The sequence below is a fragment of the Gobio gobio genome, assembly GCF_949357685.1.
Source record: "Gobio gobio genome assembly, chromosome: 9".
Taxonomy (NCBI): Eukaryota; Metazoa; Chordata; class Actinopteri; order Cypriniformes; family Gobionidae; genus Gobio; species Gobio gobio.
Window position 1 is genome coordinate 39,851,184 of NC_137115.1, and position 23,162 is coordinate 39,874,345.

Below are 23,162 nucleotides of genomic sequence, written 5' to 3' on the forward strand. Positions count from 1 at the left end.
ACTGAGCAACAAGTCAAAATCATTTCTTTGAAACAATGTACATCGTATAAAGTGCATAAATACTTGACTGGACTAATAACACTTGTAATAACAACTTAATAACAACTTGTACTAAAGACAAATTTAAGGCATAAACAGACACGTGTTGGATTGTTATTCCCTTTTTTCTTTTCTTTTTTTTAACTGATTACCTGGTATAATGACATTTCTAGAATAATTTTCTTCCACTTTTGGGAATATTCAGTAAGCATACAGTTCATTTCTTCGAAACCCTAAAATAATCACAAGTGTCTGCATCCAGTAAAAGCAGTGGTGTTAAAGGTTAAAATGGACTTGGCATTCCTTCGTTTTTTTTTCCCCCCAGCCCCTGTAGCAGGGGTACACAAGGGTACAGAGAGTGTGGGGCTGGAGGCGGGATGTCCTACTTTAGGAGGGAACATGAAATTTCAAAGACTAGTGGCCCCTTCTTCAGAATTCACCACATGCTTTCATTCTTTCTGCTTGTTCGCCCAGACTGTTTTATCCCATGGAAATGCACACACACGCACACTCACAGATCACAGAGAAACCTCAGTATAATGGTGCTGAATAACATTTCCTTTTGACAAAAATGTGAAGTATGAGATGTTCTACAGTTCTTTTGCTGTGTTGAATATTTCACAGATGTATTTTCCAGATGAAGATTCCAGGTGTCAGGCCTGAAAACTGTCATTAATAAAGTGGCTTAATAAAAATGCCTGGCCAAAGGAAAAGTGCACCAAAAAAAAAACATTCTCTCAAACTTCGTCCTTCTCTTTCACTCCCTCTCTTTCTCGTTCCCTCCCTCTCTCAGAGTAACCATGTGCTTTTTCGTGTCAGTAGACACATTTAACCCTCTCCTCAGAATAACCGATGCACAGACAGCTGTCTCTTTTTCTCTTTCTTTGACTTATCCTTCTCTCACTCCTTCTGTGGTGTTCTGATTTTTTCCCCTCTCCTGTAGAAGAATTTATGTAACTGCAATAGGACAGAGACCTTAACCACACATAAACGCTGGAGGAAGCCACAACATAAACACATCCAACAACAAAGTTTTGAACGGCGGGACCAACTTCAAAAGTGTGAGGATTACTGGGAGAGAAGGAGCGTTAGGCTGAAAGAGCGGGACCATGCCGGGCTGTCAGATCCGGATTGGGTTTGTGCCGGTTGTGCTGGTCTGTTTCTTTCTGCTGTTGGCATCTGGTTCAGGGAATGCACGCATGATCAGGAAGAGGGGACTCAACCAAAAGGTGAGGATTCAATGTGTGTGTGTGTGTGTGTGTGTGTGTGTGTGTGTGTGTGTGTGTGTGTGTGTGTGTGTGTGTGTGTGTGTGTGTGTGTGTGTGTGTGTGTGTGTGTGTGTGTGTGTGTGTGTGTGTGTGTGTGTGTGTGTGTGTGTGTGTGTGTGTGTGTGTGTGTGTGTGTGTGTGTGTGTGTGTGTGTGTGTGTGTGTGTGTGTGTGTGTGTGTTTGTGCTAATGTACACTAAGATTTTTTTTAATGTTTGTGAAAGTCTGTTATGCGGAATAAGGCTACATTTATTTTATCAAAAATACAGAAAAAATTATATTGTGAAATAAAAATAAAATAACTGTTTTCTATATAAATTTGTAAAAAGTCATTTATTCCTGAGATGGCAAAAGCTGAATTTTCAGCATCATTACTCCAGTCTTCAGAAATCTTATAATATGCTGATTAGTGCTCATTTAAGAAACATTTCTTGTAAATATCAATGTTGAAAACGGTTGTGCTGTTTAATATTTGTTTGTTGAAATTGTGATACATTTTGCTTTAGAATACTTAATTAAGAAAGTTAATTTTTTGAAATAGAAATCTTTTTGTTACATTATAAATGTCTTGATACTTTTGATCAAGTTTATGCTTCTTGAAGTATTTATTTCTTTAAAAAAGACTTACTGACCACAAACATTTGAATGGTAATGTATACCATGGTACTGAATTACAATATTCACATGCCATATTTATGATAGTATTACTATTACAAAAAGTACATTACAAAGACTGTTTCATGGTACTTTTTTAATGGAATGGAAAAAAAAGATATTTTTGTGCTGAGCACAAATACTTTATATATCTTTATATTTTTATGTATCTACATAATTTTTTATTATTATTTAAAATGCATATATGCAAATATGTAATCTATTGTGATAACTGCCTTGCCATATTTTTGTACCATAGTATTTTGAAACCAATGTGAATAGTACCGACCATAATCATGTACAATGGTATTTTCATATTACTACCATGGTACAATGTCATACAATATTCATGTACACCAGTGTTGCCACAGTTACTTTGAAAAAGTAATCTGATTACTGATTACTCCTTTAAAAAGTAACTTAGTTACTTTACAGATTACTTGATTTTAAAAGTAACTAAATTAGATTACAAGTTACTTTATTAGTTACATTCAGCAGTTGCCGACAACACCCCTGCCGCCTCAACATAGAAATGACAACCGTTTTTGCCAACACTCACTTTATTGGAAGTGCATTTTTAACAGTAACGTCAACAATGTATCTCCTGACATTTTGAGTTGAAATGAAAATTTTTTTCCTGGAAATAAAGTCTTTCTTGACTTAATATAAATACTCTCCCCGAGACGCAAGAAGTAAATATATATTTTTACTAAGGAAAATTACTAAAATAGTAACTCACAGTGACTTGGATAAATTACTTTAATCCGATTACTGGTTTGGAAATAGTAACGCGTTAGATTACGCATTACTAAGTAACGCGTTACTGGCATCACTGATGTACACTAATATTTTTATCATGGAATTGTCATGGTGCCATGCCATGTTTCTTTTGGATTATAGTTTATGGTATATTTTGTGTTCTATTTATATTTTCAAGATTTTATTTTCAGATTACCACAGACTTCAAATAAGTAGTAGTATGCACATTTGCACTGTTATATGATATCTTATGTACATTTGTTCGAAGAAATGGTAATACCATGGTATCTTTGGCCCTTTGTTGTTAGTGAAGGCAGTGTTGGTGAAGGTTGGCATCTGTGAGACCATTATGGGGGAAAAAGTAATGAATACACTCTGTCTCTGTGACTCCAGTGGAGTGGCTACGGTTGAATACTCAGACAGTATAGAATGTATTGTGTGTGCAACAGAAGCATAGGGACTTGAGGCAGGAGGTTTTTGGCCCTCTGCTCATTAGCCCCAATAAGTGTAAGTTTGATTGATAACAATTTTTAAGGGATGGCAAGATGGAATTTGCACTGGAGGGATATCCCTTCCTAAGCAACTGACTGAATTCCAGAGTTATTCTGATTACGACTCCTCTGTGGAATTCAAGATTGACAAGATTTTCAAACAGATCCATTCACATGCCACAGGAAATGGGCCGTGCCTAAAGTAACCTTAGAGTAACTCATGTTCTGCGCATTGTCTTCTTGCTGATTTTGTCCTTAAAAAACCTCTCGTTCATTTTTATGTGTTAATTTATTATTTCCATTTGGCATTATGACAAGTAACATCTGCTATCTTCCCTAGCTGTCCTCTTTCGCGCTCTGCTTCTGCGAGGTCATTGGTGTGAACTGATGAAGGATGTGTAGACACAGCACAAAGCTGTTATAGCAATGAATCATAATTAGGTTCACACTGATGTGACCTCTCTTAAGAAAAACAGCAATAACAGGGGTCAGAAAAATAGATGAGCTGCGCCCTCACTTTTAGGGTTTCGTTAGACAGTATTGTTAGAGGAGAGAGAAAGTGGGTTTGAGCCAGCATTCTGTATTTTCTGGGTGGGCCTGAAGCGGTCCAAAAGCCATCCAGTCCAGCTGGCTTCCAGCTCACTCATGACTGCTAACAGCCATAGACTATTTATCCTTTCAAAGCATTTGTGCTTAAAAATGCTTGTGGCTGTTTTGTGAAAAACTCTGAATCCGAATGTAATCAATCCATGAGCTTGTTTTGTAGGGTTTGGATTTCTAAAGTAAGATAAAACTAAATATTTATCATTCATCTTTGTAAAGATAGCCATCACAAAAGACTGTGGAATCAAAGCTTTTTACGACATATAACAGATCAGTCTGTGTCTCTGTAGGACATGTAAAGGCATGTGAGTGGTCATCCCAACTCTGCTGTACCCTCACAACCCCACCAATCTCTGAGGTCCACAGTGACGATAACAGGCCAAGGGCGAACGGTTTTAAAGCTGACAGAGATGATGACAGATGTTTCAGAGCTACCTGTCAACAACCTCCTGAGATGATGTGAAGTGTCTGTCCACGTCTTTCATGTTTTATTTGCTCACAGTAGACTCTAAGTGCCAGCTTTACTGCTCGCTCCAGCGCAAACCCTCTTTTGACGTTAAAAAACTACTGTCAGGATTTACTAAAGACACAGTAAAAATAATAGCGCTGAAAAGATGTGGACAAGGCCAAGAGTATTTTTGCTGCTGACCTTATAGAGTGGTGCAGGTATAACATCACTTTGTAGGCCAAAATACGGAAGCCAGTTGGCATTTTAGCACTTCCGGTTCCATCGTCCCGAAGTCAATGGGATTTTGTTTAAATGGCTGAAATAACGTTTGTGGTGAACACGAGCTCAAGACACTTTCACTTTTTATTCTACGACATAAAATACATCAGTATTACCCCATTCGTTATTATTTGAAGCTGAAATTTATGGGAGGAGAGTATTTAAATGAATCATGCAAGGTGATTTACTAATGGCAAGTTCACACTTGCACGGTTTAGTCCAGATTTTCACTTGCCGACAGGTTTTGCGAAATCGCAGAAAATGCCCCAAATCGGAGGCAAATCGTTGCTTTGTCACGCAAGTGACAATCACGCAGTGTGAATTGTCAAAGACGCGATCTAAGAGAACCGCTGATGATTCAAAATCCTGCTGTGCGAAATGTGTTCTGACTGAAATCTACATTGGCGATGACCTACAGCCAATGAGAGAGCAAGATACAGGGCAGCGGGAAGTTCAGGGAGGACTGTTATAAACCACAATATCAGTATTTTAATAGTTATATTGACAAATATATCAAACTGAAATAAAGCAAAAACATTTTCTTCTTTTTTTTTCTCCTTTTCGCTGCAAATCAGCGCACAATTTGGATCGCAAGCTTCTTGCGGGTTACCAGTTTTAAAAACAATTCCAGTATCAATTTGTGTGTTTGGTTGTGAAACCAGACAGAGTTGTCTGCGATTCTTCCCATTGTAAAGTCATGCAATGTGAAACCTCCTGTCCTGCAGTATGCCCAGAGCAGCAACTCAATACTACCCCAGATAGCCGTGCAGTGTGAAAAGAATTGTGATCCGACGACTTTGAAAATCGTGCAATGGGAACTCGGCATAAGGTTTGCGTTCATCAATTGACATTTGCGCCATTATTTACCGCTCAAAAAAAGCACGTCGTAAACCAGAAGTTATTTTGCGCTGCTCTTGGTAGATTGCGTTGGTCATTTTGGAAATGATCCGGCTGCATCTGCATCTTTAATTTGTGCGTCAGTAGATAACACGCTGAACATTCCACTCCCATCAGCACTTTTTAGGATTTGCGCTCTCACACTAATTTGCCTGGCCCTAAATTAACAGTGCAATATCTGCTTGCATGACAGGTTATTTCAAACTTGATGGAGCTGTTGATGTTTTGCACCATAAATAGCATTTGCAAGAGAGTAATCATTCATTTTTGTAGTTTTTGCAAGATATTAAACATCCATTTGCAGCTTAAAATATTTGATTAACACCCTGGAACTTGTCGGAAACGTCTCATTGTCCAGTGTTAAAGAAGCTACTTTGAGTTTACCAAGCTTCAAGCTACTAACAAAAAGAAGCTAACTTGACAGTCATTTAGGGAGTCTTTATCTTTATAAGTATACAAGTTCTTGAAGAAGAATTTGACTGGTGTTTCAACTCCGGCTAATACCCAACACGAGATCAGGCTTAAGCAGTTCTACAGCGGTCATGTGTTCTGTTGCAGAGGGCGTTCAGCAGTAATCCCAGTCAGCTGAGATAGAAATAGTAGTTTCACAGGAAAATGAAACAAGAACTTTTTAAAAAATCTATAGATGCAAAGAGGCTTTGTAAAAAAAAAAAAAAACATTATCACGCCCATGTTAAAATATCTATATAAATGTTTGGATAAAAAAAAAAAAGCCTACATAAAATTTTCATTAAGAATGTATTTCTCAATTGTACCTACCTACACTCTTAAAAATAAAGGTTCTTAATTGGTTCTTTGGCGGGGTGTATGGTTCCATGAAGAACCTTTAATATACAAAGAACCTTTCCATTGCACAAAAAGGTTCTTTTTAGTGAAGAAAGGTTCTTTAGACTATAAAATGGTTAGAAAAAAATGGTTCTTCAAAGAACCTTTCACAAAACGGTTCTTCAGGGAACCAAAAATGGTTCTTCTATGGCATCACTGTGAAAACCCCTCTTTGGGTCTTCCTGGCATATTTTCAGCCAGGCCAAAGTCATTCAACCTCAAGTTTCTTAAGAAAATGAGAGTCGTGCATGGCATGGCAAAACTCGGCACAAGGTATAGCTGCTAGAGTGCTCTAGGTGATTGCTAGGCAGTTGCTGGGTTATCTGGGTCATTACTTAGGTGTTGATATGTGGTTGCTGGAGTGTTCTGGGTGGCTTCTAGGCAGTTTCTAGGGTGTTCTGGGTGATTGTTAGGTTGATTTGAGTGGTTGTTAGCCAGTTTCCTATGGTGCTGATGTTTACAGCAAGGTATGTTTAGCTGGTATGTATGTTCAAAACCCAGGTTTGGTCTAGAATGTATAAGAATTGACATTACTGGCCCTATTTTAATGATCTAAGCGCATGGTCTAAAGCACTTAGGGAGTGTCCGAATCTACTTTTGTTGTTTAACGACAGGAAAAATGGTCAACGCGCCCGGCGCATAGTCCAAAAGAGTTGTCCCTATTCTCTTAATGAGTAATGGGTGTCTTTTGGCCGTAACGTGCAATAAACAAATCAGAGTTTCATCTCCCATTCCCTTTAAAATCCTGTTATGCTCGTGCCGTGGCGGATTTGCTATTTACATGGCGGAATTTGCAAGCGGAAAAACTGAACGTTTCTCTAGCAAGGAAATGGATCTGCTCGTCCAATGATGCCTGCAATGACTATCCAATATGACATGTAGGCATTTTTATATTTATGAACACAATAATAATCTTTTACATTTTAATCCTTTAATTTTTCACATTTAAAAATGTTTGTGTGCCCTGTGTGTGTGTTTGCAACCCGTTCTCACTCCCAAGGCATCAAAATCCGAAGCATCAGCGTCTCCATCCGCAGAAGATCATGAACACATAAAATGTAAAATATTGCCGCCCGTTATGTCTGTTTTCATAGTGAAATTGCATTGGCTCTTGTATATCTTGTGACTAATTGCGTCATTACGTCAGCTTTGATTGTAAAATGTCATTGGCTCTCGTGTGTCTTGTGACCAATTGCGTCATGCGAGTCGTGTGTACTGTGTATTATTTGAATAAGATATGAATGAGTGCGTTCACGGAGCGGCGCGATCATCATCTCAGTGATTAAAACATTAAGATAAACTCTGTTCTTCACATAAAGACATCGTGTGACTTCAGAAGACTTGGAATGCAACATGAGTTAATAGTTTTATACTCTTTTTGGTCAGTTTTTGCAATAAATACATGTGACTGTGTTTTATATTGTTTAGAATTGGGTAGGTTTAGGGTAGGAGTTGGGTTAGCTGCTCCAAAATATAAAAGTAACCTTTAAATATTAATAAAATCATGTCTGCTTTTACAAATGCAAAGAATAAAATGCGTCTTGATCTACAACTGAAATGACTGGAGCAGCCAGCGTGTCGATATAGTGACGCCTAGGGGTGCGTCTTCGTTGTGACTTGACCTTCGGAAGGCACTTGACCATGCTTCGGATTTTGACGCTGTAACGATCTATCCACTGGAGGCAAGTTGAAGGACCCAAGTGCAGTTTATTTACAAACATAATCCAAACATAATCCAAACATAATCCAAACATAATCCAAACATAATCCAAACATAATCCAAACATAATCCAAACATAATCCAAACATAATCCAAACATAATCCAAACATAATCCAAACATAATCCAAAGGCTTGGCTTGGCTTGGCTTGGCTTGGCTTGGCTTGGCTTGGCTTGGCTTGGCTTGGCTTGGCTTGGCTTGGCTTGGCTTGGCTTGGCTTGGCTTGGCTTGGCTTGGCTTGGCTTGGCTTGGCTTGGCTTGGCTTGGCTTGGCTTGGCTTGGCTTGGCTTGGCTTGGCTTGGCTTGGCTTGGCTTGGCTTGGCTTGGCTTGGCTTGGCTTGGCTTGGCTTGGCTTGGCTTGGCTTGGCTTGGCTTGGCTTGGCTTGGCTTGGCTTGGCTTGGCTTGGCTTGGCTTGGCTTGGCTTGGCTTGGCTTGGCTTGGCTTGGCTTGGCTTGGCTTGGCTTGGCTTGGCTTGGCTTGGCTTGGCTTGGCTTGGCTTGGCTTGGCTTGGCTTGGCTTGGCTTGGCTTGGCTTGGCTTGGCTTGGCTTGGCTTGGCTTGGCTTGGCTTGGCTTGGCTTGGCTTGGCTTGGCTTGGCTTGGCTTGGCTTGGCTTGGCTTGGCTTGGCTTGGCTTGGCTTGGCTTGGCTTGGCTTGGCTTGGCTTGGCTTGGCTTGGCTTGGCTTGGCTTGGCTTGGCTTGGCTTGGCTTGGCTTGGCTTGGCTTGGCTTGGCTTGGCTTGGCTTGGCTTGGCTTGGCTTGGCTTGGCTTGGCTTGGCTTGGCTTGGCTTGGCTTGGCTTGGCTTGGCTTGGCTTGGCTTGGCTTGGCTTGGCTTGGCTTGGCTTGGCTTGGCTTGGCTTGGCTTGGCTTGGCTTGGCTTGGCTTGGCTTGGCTTGGCTTGGCTTGGCTTGGCTTGGCTTGGCTTGGCTTGGCTTGGCTTGGCTTGGCTTGGCTTGGCTTGGCTTGGCTTGGCTTGGCTTGGCTTGGCTTGGCTTGGCTTGGCTTGGCTTGGCTTGGCTTGGCTTGGCTTGGCTTGGCTTGGCTTGGCTTGGCTTGGCTTGGCTTGGCTTGGCTTGGCTTGGCTTGGCTTGGCTTGGCTTGGCTTGGCTTGGCTTGGCTTGGCTTGGCTTGGCTTGGCTTGGCTTGGCTTGGCTTGGCTTGGCTTGGCTTGGCTTGGCTTGGCTTGGCTTGGCTTGGCTTGGCTTGGCTTGGCTTGGCTTGGCTTGGCTTGGCTTGGCTTGGCTTGGCTTGGCTTGGCTTGGCTTGGCTTGGCTTGGCTTGGCTTGGCTTGGCTTGGCTTGGCTTGGCTTGGCTTGGCTTGGCTTGGCTTGGCTTGGCTTGGCTTGGCTTGGCTTGGCTTGGCTTGGCTTGGCTTGGCTTGGCTTGGCTTGGCTTGGCTTGGCTTGGCTTGGCTTGGCTTGGCTTGGCTTGGCTTGGCTTGGCTTGGCTTGGCTTGGCTTGGCTTGGCTTGGCTTGGCTTGGCTTGGCTTGGCTTGGCTTGGCTTGGCTTGGCTTGGCTTGGCTTGGCTTGGCTTGGCTTGGCTTGGCTTGGCTTGGCTTGGCTTGGCTTGGCTTGGCTTGGCTTGGCTTGGCTTGGCTTGGCTTGGCTTGGCTTGGCTTGGCTTGGCTTGGCTTGGCTTGGCTTGGCTTGGCTTGGCTTGGCTTGGCTTGGCTTGGCTTGGCTTGGCTTGGCTTGGCTTGGCTTGGCTTGGCTTGGCTTGGCTTGGCTTGGCTTGGCTTGGCTTGGCTTGGCTTGGCTTGGCTTGGCTTGGCTTGGCTTGGCTTGGCTTGGCTTGGCTTGGCTTGGCTTGGCTTGGCTTGGCTTGGCTTGGCTTGGCTTGGCTTGGCTTGGCTTGGCTTGGCTTGGCTTGGCTTGGCTTGGCTTGGCTTGGCTTGGCTTGGCTTGGCTTGGCTTGGCTTGGCTTGGCTTGGCTTGGCTTGGCTTGGCTTGGCTTGGCTTGGCTTGGCTTGGCTTGGCTTGGCTTGGCTTGGCTTGGCTTGGCTTGGCTTGGCTTGGCTTGGCTTGGCTTGGCTTGGCTTGGCTTGGCTTGGCTTGGCTTGGCTTGGCTTGGCTTGGCTTGGCTTGGCTTGGCTTGGCTTGGCTTGGCTTGGCTTGGCTTGGCTTGGCAATAACTAAACTCACCGACAGCGGGTAACAACATTAATGGTGTCTTGGTGTTGGTTCATGTTCATTGTTCTTGGTTCTGTTTTCAGTTTATTATGTTCATGGTTATGTTTGAGTTTGTCATGTTCACAGTCTTGTCGTGCACTTCCTGGTCTTGTCATGTGACTCCCAAGCCCTCATGTGATCCTGTGTCTTGTCCTGTCATTGGTTCATTGTCTCATCACTGTTCACAGGTGTCACTTGTCTTGTCATTAGTCTGTGTGTGTATTTAAGCCCTCATGTTTGCCATGTGTCTTTGTCAAGTATTGAATGTTGTAACCTGCTGTCGGTGAGTTTTTGTTATAGTTCATGCCAAGTCCTTGTTTTGATTTATGTTAAGATTTATGTTTCATTTGGAATAAACTGCACTTGGGTCCTTCAACTTGCTACCAGTGGATCCCACGTTACAGAATACTTGACCGTCAACAATGGACCCAGCAGTTGCCCTCCTACGCCTTCGTCAAGGCCATCAGGCCATTGAAAATTATGTTCAGGACTTTTGTGAACTCAGTCATGAGGTAGACTTTAATGACGTGGCCCTCAAGGACATTTTTAGGTTTGGGCTAAACAACCCTATCCGCTCACAGATGCCAGGGGGGAAGATCCATTTTTCCCTGGCCCAATATATTGACTTTGCTCTTCTGCTGGCTGGGTCTTCTTTTACGGTGGGGACTGTGGAGGAGGGGCCCCACAACCCCACAGTACCCACCACAATCCAGCCAGAGTCATCCGCTCCAGCCCACGTCCAGGCTCCAGCCCAAGTCCAGGCTCCAGCCCACGTCCAGGCTCCAGCCCACGTCCACGTCCAGGCTCCAGCCCACGTCCATGCTCCAGCCCACGTCCAGGCTCCAGCCCACGCCCAGGCTCCAGGCCCCGTCCAGGCTCCAGCCCAAGGCCCCGTCCAGGCTCCAGCCCAAGGCCCCGTCCAGGCTCCAGCCCACGGCCCCGTCCAGGCTCCAGCCCACGGCCCCGTCCAGGCTCCAGCCCAAGGCCCCGTCCAGGCTCCAGCCCAAGGCCCCGTCCAGGCTCCAGCCCAAGGCCCCGTCCAGGCTCCAGCCCAAGGCCCCGTCCAGGCTCCAGCCCAAGGCCCCGTCCAGGCTCCAGCCCAAGGCCCCGTCCAGGCTCCAGCCCACGGCCCCGCTGTCCCGCCCAAGAAAATTTTGGGGGGGGGCAAGGGGTACATGGAGGCCATGAAGGCCCCGCCTCTGTGGCCTGATGAACTCCCGTTACCGCCATGGCCTGATGAACTCCCGTTACCGCCATGGCCCGATGAACTCCCGTTGCCGCCATGGCCCGGTGAACTGCCGTTGCCGCCATGGTCACCCACGCCTGAGGGTCCAGGTCCTCCCACGCCCGAGGGTCCAGGTCCTCCCACGCCCGAGGGTCCAGGTCCTCCCACGCCCGAGGGTCCAGGTCCTCCCACGCCCGAGGGTCCAGGTCCTCCCACGCCCGAGGGTCCAGGTCCTCCCACGCCCGAGGGTCCAGGTCCCCCCACGCCCGAGGGTCCAGGTCCTCCCACGCCCGAGGGTCCAGGTCCTCCCACGCCCGAGGGTCCAGGTCCTCCCACGCCCGAGGGTCCAGGTCCTCCCACGCCCGAGGGTCCAGGTCCTCCCACGCCCGAGGGTCCAGGTCCTCCCACGCCCGAGGGTCCAGGTCCTCCCACGCCCGAGGGTCCAGGTCCTCCCACGCCCGAGGGTCCAGGTCCGCCCACGCCACAGGGTCCAGGTCCGCCCACGCCTCAGGGTCCAGGTGCGCCCACGCCTCAGGGTCCAGGTCCGCCCACGCCTCAGGGTCCAGGTCCGCCCACGCCACAGGGTCCAGGTCCGCCCACGCCTCAGGGTCCAGGTCCGCCCACGCCACAGGGTCCAGGTCCGCCCACGCTCCCAGGCCCGTCCAGGTCATGTCTGGGTCCGGTGCCCCTGCACGGGCCTGGCCCACCATCCCTCCCCCAAGACCGCCCCCCAAGACTTTTTGTTAAGACTTTCTGTTAGGCCATGGGTGTTTTGGTGTTGTTTGGGCGTCAGGGGCCGCCCATAGAGGGGGGGATCTGTCACATGGTGTCTTGGTGTTGGTTCATGTTCATTGTTCTTGGTTCTGTTTTCAGTTTATTATGTTCATGGTTATGTTTGAGTTTGTCATGTTCACAGTCTTGTCGTGCACTTCCTGGTCTTGTCATGTGACTCCCAAGCCCTCATGTGATCCTGTGTCTTGTCCTGTCATTGGTTCATTGTCTCATCACTGTTCACAGGTGTCACTTGTCTTGTCATTAGTCTGTGTGTGTATTTAAGCCCTCATGTTTGCCATGTGTCTTTGTCAAGTATTGAATGTTGTAACCTGCTGTCGGTGAGTTTTTGTTATAGTTCATGCCAAGTCCTTGTTTTGATTTATGTTAAGATTTATGTTTCATTTGGAATAAACTGCACTTGGGTCCTTCAACTTGCTACCAGTGGATCCCACGTTACAGACGCCTTGGGAGTGAGAATGGGTTGCTAATAAGCTAAGTGTACGCGCGCTGTGGACCCACTAACAAACTCTTTAAATAACAAAAAAACTATTGCGCTATTGACTTTAGATCAGGTTTCAGTTGGTCAATGGGGTAGTCATTTTCAGTTGTCTCAAAATAGCAATGTGCCAACAATGCGCCTGAACACACCTTGTTTTCAGACCAGCACACCCATGGGCGCAAAATGCATTTTCTATTTAAACAACGTGTGAAAATGATAACTGCGTCGGGCTGAAACTAGCAAAATACACTTGCATCACGCCTGGCGCTGCATTGCGCCGGGTGTATGATAGGGCCCTACATGATGAACATCACCATTAATTTAAATGATACATATTACAATACATTTAAGGGGAAGGGAAAATAATCTTGCTAATGTACAATTTACCTCAACTAACCTCATGGCATGTCAATATTGAGGTAGTCCAAAATAGTCTACATCACAAAGGGACTGCTAAATTTTTTCAAAGAGCTTAGAGATCACCAAAATCGTGAACCAGAGAAAAAGAGTTTATCAGGAAAAGAGGTGAAACACTAAAACAAGTGACCTTAACCCTTCCCCTCATCAAGCTTTCAGTTCCCATCTTCAGATCTGTCAATCATACAGACCCCGTCCTACTCACTCCACTCAGCTCAGACTGAGCCAATCCTCCAAAGCACCTAAGAAGCCGTAAAATACCCAGAACTCGGCAGGAAATGAACATGCAGACGTCTAGACATAAATCACAGCACATTGGAGGAACTTGGAGAGAGAGGAAAGGGGGCTATTTCGTTTTCCTCTCATAATTATCTTAATGATGGCTTAGAAGGCCACACTACAGAGTGCTAAGTATGTCAACATGTATTTAGTTCAAATCTTATTGTCCATGCTAATAGGGGCCTCAACGCAGTGAACCTGAAGGATGTTGAGCAGTTACAGGGTGGAGTTACAGTTTAAATGGGAAGTAAAGGATGTTTTGTGGCTGCTGGAGGGTGAGGGAGTGTAATTTTGCAGTGCTTAACCCAGCATTGGTGACATTAAAATAATAGGCTCAGTTAATAGTGCACACATTTTTCACCAGACAAGAAAGACAAAATGGGTCAAATCTAGCATATTATGGGCCCACACTTTTGATACAGACTGTTACTTTACACACCTCTTTTACAATATTTTGCTTGCATTTGTTTTAAAACCAGCAAAAGCAGCATCAAACCATAAAAAGTTCCTATGTTGTTCATTGAAATATCGGCATTGTTATCCGATCAAATCAGAGGACTGGATCAAACTGTTGTATAAAGTACTGATATCTCATAAGCAGGAACCGAGTATCTGGGAGAGATAAGTACAAAAACATGTACAGTACAGCATCAGGGGACCTATTCCAGACAGGAAGAGCACACTACCACTTCCTCTCTGCCTGACCCAGAGACACATGGGGAAATGTAATCTGTTTGTTAAATAAGCAAAGGCAGACTGATCCCAACTATCAAATGTGAGAGTAAAAAAATGTTACGTTGTTACAAAAAGCTTATCTCAAATATGTTGTTCTCTCTCTCCTACGCTGTTGACGTAGTAAATACAGTGCAGAGCTTCCGAGTTACGTCAAAGCTATGCCAGCACGACAGCTTACCATTGGCAGATGCGTTGGTGATGCTTGCGCAGGAGCTGACACAGACGTGAAGAAATTGCTGAATAAAGTCATTATTTTTGTTTGTTTTTTTGCGCACAAAAAGTATTCTCATCGCTTCATAAAATCAAGTCGCATGGACTTTTTTAACAAAGTTTTTACTACCTTTCTGGACCTTGAAAGTGTTAGTTAAATTGCTGTCTATCGAGGGATCAGAGAGCGCTCGGATTTCATCAAAAATATCTTAATTTGTGTTCCGAAGATGAACGAATGTCTTACGGGTTTGGAATGACATGAGAGTGAGTAATTAATGACAGAATTAAAAAAATGTGGGTGAACTAATCCTTTAAATAATCTTACTGACCCCATGTAACTGTTTAATTGTTCTTATACTCTGTAAGAATATTGCAAAATCAACCACAATGGGCTCATGCCAGACATTTGCTTTTATTTTAAAAGTTAAAGTTTACAATTAAAGCTCCAATCTTGCCAAGTGAATAGTTTTTAAGGTGCGTGCAGTTCACAAACCCATAATTTAATTAGCAAACAAAATCGCAGCCACATTTCGACTTGGGCTGTAATAAAAGACTCTTGTGGAGAAGAATGAAGCAATGAATGCCAGCTCATACAAGTCTGCATTCTAAACAGCTCTGGTCTGGAGTTTCAGCAGCCGTTCAGTTTATATTTGGCCAAGGTAAGAAGAGAATTGGTGAGCTTGAGTGTTGAACTGTACAAAGAAAAGCAAGACTCTCAGAAAAGACTGCAACCCTAAAGAGTACCTCTAGTGCAAGCTGAAACCTAGCTCAGGCGGATCTATGAGCCCATTGAAGAACCCATGGGAGGAAGAAAACTATTGAGTAGAAAGGCCCAGACTTGGATGAAAAGCCTTCTTACTCAGTATCTGTATGAGAGGTATTATGTTCAAGATACAGTGTACCGGTTATATTAACAGTGCTACATCAGAGAAAACCGTGTCGCAGGCTATAAGAGACATATAACATACTAAAACCAGTGCTACTTTTGTATCTCTTGTAGCGCGCCGCTTAGGCTGATATCGGGGGGGGGGGGGGGGGGGTTCTTAGTTATTATCTAAAACTAAAACCATAAAAAATTTTTTTACTTGAAATAAAATAAGCTTTTACTGAAATAAAAGTAAATACACAAAAACCTACTTATTTTTTATTTCCCGAAATAACCTTTTTCATTTAGTTTAAAGGTGCAGTAAGCACCGGGAAATACCCTTTGGGCTGCCCTTTGTTACGGGTTATGTTCATAATTTTTATGGACAGAATTTCTAGGAACCGGAGAGTGTCCGGTTTGGGGACCATGCGATTTCTTCGCTGCTTTTTGCGGATGATGTTGTCGTGTTGGCCTCCTCAGACCAAGACCTTCAGCGTGCACTGGGACAGTTTGCAGCCGATTGTGAAGTGGTTGGGATGAGAATCAGCACCTCCAAGTCCGAGGCCATGGTTCTCAGTCGGAAAAGGGTGGCTTGCCCCCTTCAGGTTGGTGGAGAGTTCCTGCCTCAAGTGGAGGTGTTCAAGTATCTTGGGGTCTTGTTCACGAGTGAGGGAAGGATGGAACGGAAGATTGGCAGACGGATCGGTGCAGCTTCTGCAGTAATGCAGTCGATGTACCGGTCTGTCGTGGAGAAGAAGGAGCTGAGCTGTAAGGCGAAGCTCTCAATTTACCGGTCGATGTACGTTCCTACTCTCACCTATGGTCATGAGCTGTGGGTCATGACCGAAAGGACAAGATCCCGGATACAGGCGGCCGAAATGAGCTATCACCGCAGGGTGGCTGGGCGCTCCCTTAGAGATAGGGTGAGAAGCTCGGTCACTCAGGAGGAACTCAAAGAGCCATTGCTCCTCCACATCAAGTGCCTCGGGCATTTATTTCGGATGCCTCCTGGACGCCTTCCCAGGGAGGTGTTCTGGCATGGGAGGAGACCCCGGGGAAGACCTAGGACACGCTGGAACGCCTCTGGGTTCCCCCGGAAGAGCAGGAGGAAGTGGCTAGGGAGAGGGAAGTCTGGGCATCTCTGCTTAGACTGTTGCCCCTGCGACCCGGCTCCGGATAAGCGGAAGATGATGGATGGATGATGAATGGTGCAGTAAGCGATTTCTGAGAAACACTATTTCAACCCAAACAAACACACCCTTCCCTTCTTTGCTTCCACCCCCAAAATGCACAAACACGCAATGTATGTTGCAGAAGCGAAGCAAAATAATGCTTTGTGAAAAATAAATAAAAAATGCTGAACGAATAATAAGGAGGAACAAAAAATGAACATACAGTACACAAGAGTATATATACAAGCAAGAGCTTGTTGTTAGTCGAAAGCATGCAGCTCCAGACAAACAATGACACTAAAAACTGTCCTGTCGCTTTAGCTAACATTACAAAAACAGTATATCTTAGGAGTGTAACAATATAGTTTTAGTGTCAGTACTACATTAAACTACTATATATAATATTGAATATAATGTATAATAATGCAATGGATGATTGTGGGTTCTGATAATGCCAAATGTCTTGTGATACCAGTAAAAAGTGACCTGCATTATTTTCAATATCTAGTCTAGAGTGCAAGCATATCCGGCTAAAATAATTCTGTATTTTCAGCTTCAGAATCAGTAATATTTTTATTCTGTTGTCACTACTGTCCTGTGCATTACCAGCACCAAATCCAAGCCTATTCATTTCCACCTGCAATGTACAAATACAAATACACAATACAAAATACAAATTTAGCATTTTAATCAACAGTTAATTTTATGTTAACCTTTTACCATGTCTTGGAGTATCGCAATAATATTGTATCATGATTTCAATATCGTGATGTGTATCGAATCGTGACATGAGGGTATTGTTACACCCCTAGTATATCTTGGTTTTGTGAAACATAGCAAAACCAATGTTACTCATGTATGGAGCAGAAACAATGCAAACTCTGCATCCGTATTCAGGCCCTCCCGCTTAGGTCTTTCCAGTGCTGGAAAGCTTTTATAATATTAACGTGGGTGCTTAAGCTCTTGCATAACCCTTCTTTTTCCAGTAATAATCCTCAGACCTTTTCTTTTTATATATATATATATATATATATATATATATATATATATATATATATATATATATATATATATATATATATATATATATATATATATATATATATATATATATATATATATATATATATATATATATATATATATATATATATCTCTTGATTATGATTTTTTACTGTAGTAAGTGAGTAATGTTGCTGTTTGAGCATAAACAACATCTGAAAAGTTACGACGCAGTATAGCAGTTCAAAACAAAGGAAGATATTGTCTTTTAAAGAAATCACTTTTTAAGGACTACAACAAAAGGCTGGTTGGGACAACAACAAACTTCTTCCCGGGTTAGTGACATTACATAAACCCTGCCCCGAACACAACAAAGGGGGTGAGGCCATGTTGAGAAGATGACAAGATAAGTTTTAAAACTAAAATATACCTGTTCTATCTTCATGCAGCATAATATTCTCTGGCTCTGAAAGCATTTTACATCAGTTCCCACATGAGCGATTTATAGATTATAATGACAGAATATGCTAATTAATATGCTATTCAGAAACGTCCTGTTGCATGTTGTCCCTTCTTAGAGACCTTTTCAGTGGCTGTCTTCGTGAGGTAATCCTGTTTTGCAACACATGAGCTCTTGAAGCTCCGCCCTCTTCTTGAAAGCCGCAGCTCATTTGCATTTAAAGGGACACACACACAAAAGGTTTTTGCTCACCCTCAAAACGTGACAATTTTAACATGCTATAAAAAAATTATCTGCGTTGTATTTTGAGCTATACCTTCACATACACACTCTGAGGACATCAGAGACTTATTTTACATCTTGTAAAAAGGGGCATTATAGGACCCCTTTAAATCTCCTTCTTGCTCACTCTCTCTCCTCCCCCATCATGAGTGGACACGCCCCTGCTGCTGATTGGCTACAAGTGTGTTTTGTTGCTCGGTCTGATCCACTTTCAACAGCGATCCTCAGAAATTGCTTACTGCACATTTAAAATGAAAATTGTCATCATTTACTCACCCTCAAGTTGTTCTAAACCTATATGAGTTTTGTTGTTCTGTTCAACACAAAAAAAAGATATGAAGAGGTTTAGTAACCAAACAGTTTCCGGTCCCCATTGACCCCATTTTCTTTTTACTATGGATGTCAATGTGGACCAGAAACTATTTAGTTACTAAACACTCTTCAAAATATCTTCTTTTGTGTTCAGCAGAACCCTGTGTCAATTTTTATTTTTCCATATTATCTCTTACATATGTTGTCTGTCTGTCTGTCAGGACTACGAGTACCCCAACCATCCCCAGAACACTCAGCACCAGAAGAACGACCGCTGTCCCCCGCCGCCCCAGATGCTGCCCGAGCGGGCCTGTGAGGTGCCGGGTTGCAGGTCAGATTCTGAGTGTGAGAGACACAAACGGTGCTGTTACAACGGCTGCATCTACGCCTGCCTGGAGTCAGTGCAACCTCCACCCGGTGAGAAAACACACTATGATCTGCTCAATAATCACTGCAAGCAACCCCACAGACACACACATTTGCTTTAGCATACAACAAGGTAAAGTGCAAATGGATTTTACTATGAATTGATTCTCTCATGAGGAGTAAGTTACTGAGCAGGCTGTGTATAAGGTAAATCATGAGTACTTTTGGCCATGCTTATAATGTGTATTGATTTCTATTTGGTCAGTGCTGGACTGGTTGGTGCAGCCCAAGCCGCGGTGGTTAGGAGGGAACGGTTGGCTTTTAGATGGACCAGAGGAGGTTCTGCAGGGTGGGTATCGATTAACCAATGAATAAGTGCACTGACTCACCATTGCTGTTTGAAACAATATTAAGAAATCTTAATAGAGTATTGAATTTGATGTGAATGAAAATGAGGCGCATGTGCTGCATAAAGGTCTTGGATCACATGTAATTTTCACAACTCACAACTTTGTTTTATGGAGTTTTTTTGTAGACTATACAGAAAGTTTTTTGCAAAGATGTTTCATCAGCTGAACACTTATACCTTCCAGCCTCGTTTTTATTCTTGTCAAAAATGAAATATCATGCTACCCTGACTAAGGTCTATTCATATCCAAAAATAGGTTGCACTTTATTTTAAAGTACGTGTACTTACAGTGTACTTGCCTAAGAAAGTAGTCGGCAATACAGGGTAACTATAGGTTAAGGTTAGGTTTATGGGTAAGTTCAGGGTTAGTACCTAGTTATTATAAAAACTAGTAATAAGTGCATAGTATGTATATGTGGAACAGGACTGTAAAATAAGGTGCTACCCAAAAATCTATCAAAAATATGAACATTTAGAAAAATTAGCTGCAGAGAGTTGATGAAATATATCAATATATATATATATTGATATATTTCATCAACTCTCTGCAGCTAATTTTTCTAAATGTTCATATTTTTGATAGATTTTTGGGTAGCACCTTATTTTACAGTCCTGTTCCACATATACATACTATGCACTTATTACTAGTATATATATATATACACAGTGTATATATATATATATATATATATATATATATATATATATATGTATATATATATATATATATATATATATATATATATATGTATATATATATATATATATATATATATATATATATATATATATATATATATATATATATATATATATATATATATATATATATACACACAGTGGCATGAAAAAGTATGTGAACCGCTTGCAGAATCTGTGAAAATGGGAATAATTTTAACTAAATAAGAGGGATCATACAAAATGCATGTTATTTTTTATTTAGTACTGTCCTGAATAAGATATTTTACATACAAAATGTTTACATATAGTCCACAAGACAAAAAAATAGCTGAATTTATTAAAATAACCCTGATAAAAAGTTTCTGAACCATTGATTCTCAGTGCTGCGTGTCGTTCCCTGGATGATCCACGGCTGTTTTTTTGTTTTGTGATGGTTGTTCACGAGTCCCTTGTTTGTCCTGAGCAGTTAAACTGCCCAATGTTCTTCAGAAAAATCCTCCAGGTCCTGCACATTCTTCAGTTTTCCAGCCTCTTTTTCATATTTGAACCCTCTCCAGCAGTGACTGTATGATATTAAGATCCAGAAGACAAATTAAGTACAATTTACCTTGATTTTCAAATTCAATAGGTTTTCACCCCTTTTTTTGAGGAATATATATAATACCTGAAGAAAACTTTCCAGAAGGGTCTAACTGGCCCATGCTAACCAGCCAGACCTTGACCTCTTAATACATACATCCCTAGCAGTGACACTGCCACCTGCAGGTGATTTACTGGTATTACCAAATCACGCATTAAAGAACAAGAATTACATGCACACTTTGCCTGCAAAAAAAAAAACATTCTGGTGCTCAAACCAATATTCCAATAACAATACTAATAAAATATTGTGCAACATAAATACATTGGTAACTCGTTTGACCACATGATATGCACATAATGGCACAAACTAGTGACTTGCTTGACTGTGTTTATGTGTAGCTGAGGCCTGCAGCACCACAGAGGATGGAGATGAGCCTTTGCTCTGCCCAACTGGTTACGAGTGCCACATCATTAACCCAGGAAACCCCTCCGCTGGGATCCCAAACCGAGGCCAGTGCATCAAACAGCGTGGAAACTCAGGTCTGAAAGGGCTCCTCCATCCAATCTTTCATTCACATCCATCGCTCTGTCCACTCACTCATATGTTTGCGTAGGCTAGTATGGTGGTTATACACATCGTTTATATAGCAAGATTACATTCAAAATCCAACAGCAGATTGTAGAATTAATATATTTCAATAAAATATTCACACAATAAACACATTTAACTGTTCTCCCTCTAGATGGACGTAGCCTGAGACACAAGTCCTTCAAAGATTACAAGGATTATTTAGGTTAGTACGACCGCCAATTTATTTTGTCTTTCAGCTGTAGGGAGGGGCAGAATAAAAGCAGCCATTAATAATAGACTGACAATGAGTTTAATTGTATTCATCAGGAAGTAACTCCAACAATGCAGTGAGCTATGAGAAACATCAGCACAAGCACTTGGGCTGAGACAGGTGAGTTGAGTTTAGTTGAGTTTTACAATTGCATATGAATCACAACTTTTGAATCCTAATTTTTTTTTCTCATTTAGGTGACTGAATGTGGCTTCCATTTTAGAGGACGATAGTAACCAGTAACCAATGACCCTTGTACTTGAACTCCACCCATCAAACCCAACATAACTGGACAAGCCTTTCTCCTCAGCTTAAACCAGAGATCTGTTCATATCTGGTGCTATTTTTCTTGGGTGCTTAATGTGGAGACCGAAATGGAAAGCTAAAATTTCCTACCTCTTAAAAGCCAAAAACAGACCACAGAAATGATCAAAGGGCTTATAATAATATCTGTCTTACAGTACATATGCATTCTTTGAGTAAAACACACATTCCCTCAGAATTACTTATATCTGAGAGTTTTGAGAATCATACTTTGTGTGGTTTTAATGCTGCTGAGTCTGAATCATGTGTTTAGGTGATTGCCTCAACTAGTTCACCATAACCAAGCAACAATATTTGTTTTTCATATGGTGCTTCAAACTATAACTTTGGTTATTTTTGTTTACTGACCCTGTGATTTATTGTGCCCGTCTGTGCTTTCTCCACTTCTCTCTGATAAGCTATAAGAGTCAAGTGGGACAAACCACAATACAGCCTTTAATAATCAAAACATTTGAAACTGGTGCTGCATATTACTGCTTTGTAATTCCAAATAAAAGAGTTGACAAAATATATCTGTGTCGTCTTTGAGTGTAGCCTATTATGTTTTTAGACAAGGAACTAGGGTTTTAAATTAACCAAGAAAGAAGTGCCTTTCAAATTTTATTCACAGATTCTATTCTATTCTATAAATATGAATAGTATGTTCTGTAATGAAATGTTGTGGTGTAACATACATACATTTCAAGACCTCTCTAAATGTTATGGGAAAATATACTTTGTAATTATACTAATGGTTGCACTTTATTTTACTGTATGTGAACTACAGTGTATAAAGTACTGGTTAAGGTAACTACATGGGTTAAGTTTAGGTTTAGGGGTAGGTTCAGGGTTAGTACCTAGTTATTACTTGATGTAATAACTATAATAAGTACATATGTGCATGGAGGAAAGCACTATAAAATAAAATGCTACCTCACTAACTATAAGGAAGAAGATGAAAAATGCTCGTAATTAATTTACTTATATTTTGACCAAATTTCACATTCTTAAAGGCAAGTTGGTTACACTTTATTTTAAGGTGTCATTGTTACAGTATAATTATATATTTAAGTACTGAGTGATATTAATTAACAACATGTACTTATTATAGGGTTAGGGTGTGATTAGGGTTTGGTTGAGGGTTAGTTGCATGTAATAATTATGCATACTGCTATGGTATAAGGACACTGTCAAATAAAGTGTTACCGGCAAGTTTACTAATAAGACTTTTGTTGACGTGAGTAAGGATGTACATCAAGGATGGGCAACTGAGGGACACTGTCCCGCAGATTTTATCTTAACTCGAGCTTAAAGGGATAGATCACCCAAAAATGAAAATTACCCCATGATTTACTCCATCCTAGGTGTAAATGACATTCTTCTTTCAGATGAATATATTAAAAAATATCCTGGCTAATACAAGCATTATAATTGCAGTATAGCAGGTCAATATTTGAAGGCCACAAAAGTGCATCCATCCATTATAAAAGTAATCCACACGGCTCCAGGGGGTTAATAACGACCTTCTAAAGCAAATCGATTGGTTTGTGTAAGAAAAATATCCATATCTAAAA

The 23,162-nt window shown here is 42.1% G+C and overlaps 1 protein-coding gene across 1 annotated transcript; it reads left to right on the forward strand.

The window, feature by feature from the left end:
* The first annotated feature begins 873 nt into the window (after positions 1–873).
* Positions 874–22,113, forward strand: wfdc1 (WAP four-disulfide core domain 1). Its single transcript, XM_079825939.1, has 7 exons — positions 874–1,268; positions 18,627–18,822; positions 19,037–19,120; positions 20,843–20,983; positions 21,187–21,237; positions 21,342–21,405; positions 21,483–22,113. The coding sequence occupies exons 1-6, from the start codon at positions 1,149–1,151 to the stop codon at positions 21,398–21,400; spliced, it is 651 nt and encodes a 216-aa protein (XP_079682065.1). The 5' UTR covers positions 874–1,148; the 3' UTR covers positions 21,401–21,405; positions 21,483–22,113.
* The last annotated feature ends 1,049 nt before the right edge of the window (positions 22,114–23,162 follow it).